Source organism: Argentina silus (genome assembly GCF_951799395.1).
Source record: "Argentina silus genome assembly, chromosome: 5".
Lineage (NCBI taxonomy): Eukaryota > Metazoa > Chordata > Actinopteri > Argentiniformes > Argentinidae > Argentina > Argentina silus.
This window is the reverse complement of record NC_139659.1, coordinates 15,545,792-15,552,844: the sequence shown is the minus strand read 5'-3', so window position 1 is coordinate 15,552,844 and position 7,053 is coordinate 15,545,792. Positions and strand designations below refer to the sequence as shown.

The 7,053-nt window shown below is 39.7% G+C and overlaps 1 protein-coding gene across 1 annotated transcript; it reads left to right on the top strand.

Moving 5' to 3' along the window:
- Positions 1-494: 494 nt before the first annotated feature.
- Positions 495-4,958, top strand: npffr1l1 (neuropeptide FF receptor 1 like 1; the record flags this gene model as incomplete). The annotated part of the gene is made up of 3 exons (XM_083670742.1): positions 495-753; positions 944-1,043; positions 4,145-4,958. The coding sequence occupies 3 exons, from the start codon at positions 495-497 to the stop codon at positions 4,956-4,958; spliced, it is 1,173 nt and encodes a 390-aa protein (XP_083526868.1).
- Positions 4,959-7,053: the final 2,095 nt, after the last annotated feature.

Genomic DNA, 7,053 nt, shown 5'->3' with positions numbered 1-7,053 from the left:
GTTATAAAACGTTTTTTTATAACACGTTTTCATTTAATGTCACTGCATTAGTACAGCCTACAATGTTCCTATTGAATACTCTTCATGGGAGTAGTATTAATGTCGGCTACAGCACACCTGATGGCCAGACAAGACTGGCGGACGACAGGATTACAGTCGGGCTCGTGAAAGGTAAGTCCATCTTTGAAAATGTGACTAGAATTCGATTATTGCCAAGCATAGCCTGTTAAGTTTTTGAGGAGTTTAAACTATGTCAATACTTTAAAAGTACCATGGCATCATCATCCGAATGTCAACCTTTTATGTTAATATGATATATTAATATTGCTCTAAACAATCTAACATTTCTAAGACTGAATATTCACTTTCAATTGCTGTCCTTACTTTTGTTTTTCTTTTCTTCTTTTCTTATCTCACTTTGAAATTTGAAAATACTCTGAAGGTGCTGATTTTTCAAAATGACTATACCGAACGAAACTGCTTTAAACAGCACCATGGACAGTGCCAGTCTCTTCAACTGCACCTACATGCCTTATTACCTGCACTCCACCAGCATAGCAGTCATTTACATCATATGCTATGTCTCGGTTCTGCTGCTCTCTGTCGGGGGTAACGCGCTGGTCTGCCTGGTGGTTCTCCGGAACCGCAAAATGCGTTCAGTCACCAATCTCTTCATCCTCAATTTGGCTATCAGTGACCTGCTTATTGGAGTGTTCTGTGTTCCAACGACCTTGATTGACAGCCTAATAGCAGGTTTGTTTTTCCCGTTTGATAGCTGGGCTCTTATCAGGCGCAAAAACAACTTGCCACTTGTCCATTAATTGATCTGTTTGGCTTTGAGTGCAAAGTGAAAATATCTAATATGATTAAAAATACACAGGAAGATAAGATAAGTGTATCTGTGACTTAATTGTGTAAATGTGTGATGTCTTTCTGTTTCCAGGATGGCCATTTGGCCAGATTACATGCACCATGAGCAACCTGGTCCAGGGAATGTCTGTGTCAGCATCTGTCTTTACCCTGGTGGCGATAGCTGTCGACAGGTACAGTATTCATCCATTAGCTCCTTACCACTCTGTTTTTGACATTTCTAAAGATGATAAAAAGTGCAGTAAATAAGGATTTTTCTCTAAATAACACATACTATACACTGCCAGGGAATGGCATCTACAATTTAAATATAATTGAATTATTAATATATATGTACAGTCATGAGAAAAAATTAGGACACCCTATGAAAACCTTTGTCTTCTTCAACATATTCAAACATATGGACATTTGATATTCATTTGAACAATATTGAAAAATTGAGGTAATATAACTAAACAAATACAACTGAAACAAATTATTTAAAAAATTATTGGTAAAATGTAATTAATAGAAATGCAATCTTCTTGTGAGGAAAAAGTTAGGACACCCCTACATTTAGTTCCACTTAAAATGCCTAAAATTATAATAAAGAGCACCACATCAGGTGCAAATGATTAGAACATCGTTACAGAGGATTTTGGAGGAGCCTGTCCTATTTAAACCTCAGATATTTAGTTTGGTTTGCTCTTGATTGTTGAAGTGAGTTGCATCACCATGGCGAGATCAAAAGAGCTCTCTGAGGCCTTCAGAAGAAAAATTGTAGATGCATATGAGTCTGGGAAGGGATATAAAAAGATCTCCAAACTATTCGAAATTGGCCATTCCACTGTCCGGAAAATAATTTACAAGTGGAGAACATTTAAAACCACCACCAACATGGCCAGGTCAGGCCGCCCAAGCAAGTTCAGCCTAAGAGCTGACCGAAAGATGCTTAAAGAAGTCTCCAACAATCCCAGAATGTCATCACGAGACCTACAGGTATCTCTTGCCACAATTGATGTCAAAGTACATGCATCCACCATAAGAAAGAGACTGAACAAGTTTGCATTACATGGGAGGTGTGCAAGGAGGAAACCCCTGCTGTCAAAAAAAAACATCAGGGCAAGACTAAAGTTTGCCAGAGAACACCTAGAGAAAGACCAGAACTTCTGGAACAATGTGCTTTGGACAGATGAATCCAAAGTTGAACTATTTGGGCACAGTAAGAGTAGACATGTTTGGCGCAAAACCAAGACAGCATTTGAGAACAAGAACCTCATACCAACTGTGAAGCATGGGGGTGGAAATGTCATGGTTTGGGGCTGCTTTTCTGCAGCAGGGCCTGGTCAGCTCACCATCATAGAATCCACTATGAATTTTGTATTGTATCAGAGGGTGCTTGAGGAAAATGTGAGACCATCTGTTCGAAAGTTGAAGCTGAAGCAGATGTGGACCATGCAACATGACAATGACCCAAAACATTCCAGTAAATCTACCAAGGAATGACTCAAGAAAAATAAATTGAGAGTTCTGGAATGGTCAAGTCAAAGCCCGGATCTTAATCTTATTGAGATGCTGTGGATTGATTTGAAACTGGCTGTGCATGCAAGACACCCCTCGAACATCACACAGCTGAAAGAATTCTGCAAGGAGGAGTGGGAAAAACCTTCTCCCAATTGATGTCAGAGACCTGTAGACAGTTATAAGAAACGTCTAATTGAGGTTATTTCAGCCAAGGGGGGCAATACTAGCTATTAGGGCATAGGGTGTCCTAACTTTTTCCTCAGTAGGAATTGGCATTATTGTTAATTTTTCGTTAAATAAATGATTACAAAGTTACATTTTCATAGTTTTTTGTTCAATTACATCCCCTTTATCTATAGACATTGTTAGAAAGAAGATAACATATTGATATGTCCATATTTTTAAGAGAATAACTTAATATTTTGGGGGGTGTCCTAACTTTTTCTCATGACTGTATATTACCGGTATGTATTTAACATAACCTAACCCTAAGACCTTTCATTATATACTGTATTGTATAAAAGCAAGTGAGCTTAGAATTATAAGGTTCCATCTCCGTTTAGTGTAGTTCAGAGATATTGAGCATCAAAGTTTTCACATCCCAGCTGGCAAAACTGTTATGTATTATACTCTACTTTTATAGCTCAACAAGACCATCACCCTACAGGTACTTAGAGTATAGAATATGAAAATCCTGGCACATTTGGAAATGGGAGTTTTTAAGATGGTCCAAACAGAGATGGGACCTTATAATTCTGAGAGCTCAGATCCTGTTCAGAATTATAAGGTTCCATCTCACCCTTCATAATGTAAAACTCTACATTTCAAAGAATAACTATGGCCATTGATTGAATGAATTCTATATATATAATATATATTATTATATCAAAACCAAAAAAGTTGCAAATTGTGCAAAATAGTGTTCTTTTTATTTGCAAACAACACGGAAAGGTTGTGAATAATGTACAAACTTTTAAAAACATTTTAAAAACATCTTAAAAACATATTTTAAAACCATTGTTCATTTATTTGATTAAACCATTATTTAACCATTATTATAAACCACCATTTATGTAACAAAAACAATTTCAAGATTCTAAAATAAATGGGGCAACTTTTATCATACTAAGTTCTTCTTAAACACTAATAAGGTAGCATTTATACCACTTTAAATCTGCTTTTAAACTGTCAGTATACTTCATATATCAAGTATATGAAGCAGTATACCTAACATACCTTAATACATGTACTGTATAATAAAAGTCGTTCCAAAATGTCACCATTTTAAGTATAACGTGAGTATTTTTCAAAAGTCAATTTAGTAACTGGCCCTGTTGATGGTTGGTCATACTGACTGCAATGTTGAATGATCTTGCAACAAGTTAGCTGGTAGCCTAGAGGTTAGAGAGGCTGGCCAGCAATCAACAGGTCGCTGGTTTGATCCCCACTCGAGGAGGGAGCCGGACGTGAGCTGGTAACTGGAAGGTAAGGTGACTGGTCTGATCATTGATTACTTTATCTTATGATGACTGATGGATAGATGATTCACTTACTTAAACAAATCACTTTGGATAAAGGCGTCTGCTAAATGCCATAAATGTAAATGTAACTCATTTTTGACAAAAATGTGACATAGAACCTTATAATTCTAACGTCACGAAGTATGAATCATGATAATGTCCCATGGAAACTGTGAAGGTTGAATACACATGAATACTTCTCCCTCCCTCCCTCCCCCCACCTGCTCTCTCTCCCCCCTCCCTCCCCTCAGGTTCACTGGAATTGTGTACCCCTTCAGACATCGGATGAGACCTGTGACTGCTCTCCTCACCATCCTCTTCATCTGGCTGCTGGCCTTTGCCGTCATCTGCCCCTCTGCGGCCACTCTGACTGTTATCCACCTGGAGGACACATACATGGTCCAGGACAACCAGACCTACCCTGTCTTTGTCTGCTTCGAGCACTGGCCCCACCCCGAGATGCATCGGGTCTACACCATGGTCATCTTTGTCCATGTGTACCTGGCCCCACTGGGACTCATCAGCATCATGTATGGCTGCATCGCTTTCAAGCTCTCCACCAATGTGAGACAGGAGGGGCTAGCGGAGGTACGCCGGGCATGTTCCCAACGCAGGGCTAAAGTTATCAACATGCTGATCATGGTGGCTGTGCTCTTCATGGTGTCATGGCTACCACTGTGGACCCTGATGCTGATGGCTGACAACAGTGACCTGGACACACAGCAGATAGACTTCCTCAGCAGCTACCTCTTTCCGGTGGCCCACTGGCTGGCATTCTTTAACAGTGGGATCAATCCTATCATCTATGGGTTTTTCAATAAGAACTTTCGGAGGGGATTCCAAGCTGCGGTGGACTGCAGGTCCTGCAATTCCAAAAGAACAGTTGTACAGAATGTGTGTAACGGACGCTTTAACTTCCCGCCACCTAATAGAGTATCTGATGACCCCCCTAGGGCTTCAGGAGAGAATCAAGGCATCATCCCACATGGTTTCCAAGGAATCCTACTGGAGGACATCAACAGATTCGCTGCATGCAACAAGGTCATTGGAGCCTGGGTGGAATGACCACTGTATACTGTGTAGATGGTGGGAGTAACTCAAGTTGATGGCTGCTAGAGGGTGCCAAATTCAAGTTCTCTGGCTACTCTGAAAATGAATACAGTACATTTTGGGAAAGGAAATTGTAGGCAGCAATTCACATGCTGGATGTCAGGTTTTAGTATGGTTGGATTGCCCTTAACCACAGGCCAGTAGAGTCTTTGGCTGTATATATCCAGATGGAGGGAGTGTATCTTATCTGTCAAAACAAAACAAAAAACATGGCAACTCTAGCCAATGAAAAAATGTTCACCATCAAAACCTCCTGTGTACACACACACACACACACACACACACACACACACACACACACACACACATACATTCTGTATGTCTGCCTCCAGCTCTGTTCTACTACAGACAATACACTGAAAACATGGTTTTGTCAAATAGATGTTGTATTTGTTGTTACTGTAAGTGCATGCACAATGTGAGCCAAAAGCAGTGGTTGCTGGATTGGAGCTATGTTTGTAGAATTTGTATTAAAGAACTACATTTGTATTAAAAAACTATTAGTTCATATTGTATGTCCCATAGGCCATTTAGAAGCAGGTCCGTTACGCAAAAAAGGAACAGTTTCAACACCCACAATAGTAAAGAATCTCAGTGTCTGTTATCATTCATAATTACACAGCTGTTACTTGTTTCTTAAATGTTAATATTGTGGTTATAACAGAGATCGTAATTCTGTGTGGGTTATGATTAGATTACATTGAATGTATGCCTACCTTGCGTTACTATCGTTACTAACATGCACTTGAAAACGCTCGTAAATTAACTAGCGCATTAACTAGCGCTTCAGACCACTCAAAGCCTACAACAACAACGCCCGTCATAAAGTGGATTGCAGCCCTCCCAAGTCAGTCATAAATATCTTATTTCTATCTGTCTCTTTCTGTTTCTATGTATCTATTTTTTTTTGTTTGATTGGCAATTTATGACTGCTTTTGACCTGTACAACATAAGGGGGTTTGGTATAACCTATAGGAATTAAAATTGTTGCTTTGTTTGACTTTTCCTAGGGTTATAGGCCTATAGAAAATAATCGCCTATATCAACTGCATTTATGATAATCTCCAATGATTTTGAATGTAACTGGTCAATTGGAGTCTGAATACTAATGTACAATACAGGGTTTTAATGACGTTTGTAAAATCACGAGTAGGATAATACGAAGTCAGAGGAATTAATGCTTTTTAACATGTTGTAAATATATAGGCTAACGTGATTAAGGAATGCATGTGTATGTATTGTTGACGAAATATCACAATAAATTATATTAAAAGTTTACCTTGGGCATTGGGGAGATGAGGGAAGCCGTGTCACAAGCGGATATTTACCGGCCCGACTCTGGCCCGTTGTGCGTTTGGACGGATCCGTTTCACGGGTTCAGTGCTGGTCTGGCCCAGGTCAGCGCCGAATCCATTTAGCTATCTCGGTAGTAGCAGCTGCCAGATACTCTGCATCCCACTGCTGGCTTGCATCTGGAGCTTGGGTTGGACGTGGTCAATCATTGGATGAGGGACCAAGGCTGCTGGAAGTGGTGTTGGAGGCCCAAGCTGACCAGGGACACTGTTCTGCATGGGTGCCGTCCTACGGATGACATGCTAAACCAAGATCCAAACTGTTATCAGTAGTAATTGCAGGTGTACATGTAGGTGTGTTAATGTTGTTGTCTTGACAAAGTCTACCAATATGGCCCTCATACCATCATGGCAACCTAATAATTCCCAGCTTCCAATATTGGATACTGTATTTAATCGTTAGGCCTACAAATGACCATGTAGGTCATTTTAAAGATTTGCACTTTTAAACCTACTCTCAGTTTAACTCAAATTCCTAACCCCAAATACTTAAACCTTACCTTGTCCCATAATCCTTACATCCCATTTACAATCTAGGCTGACTAACATCAGGGAATCTTGTGATCTCTCCAGCATATCCTAGTAAATGTAATATTGTATGGCAGTAGATGCATATTTTGAAACCTTAAATCCCCCAAATGAAACCACAAGTCATATCCATATCCAAACCCCATGAACCCAAATCTAGCCCTATAAAC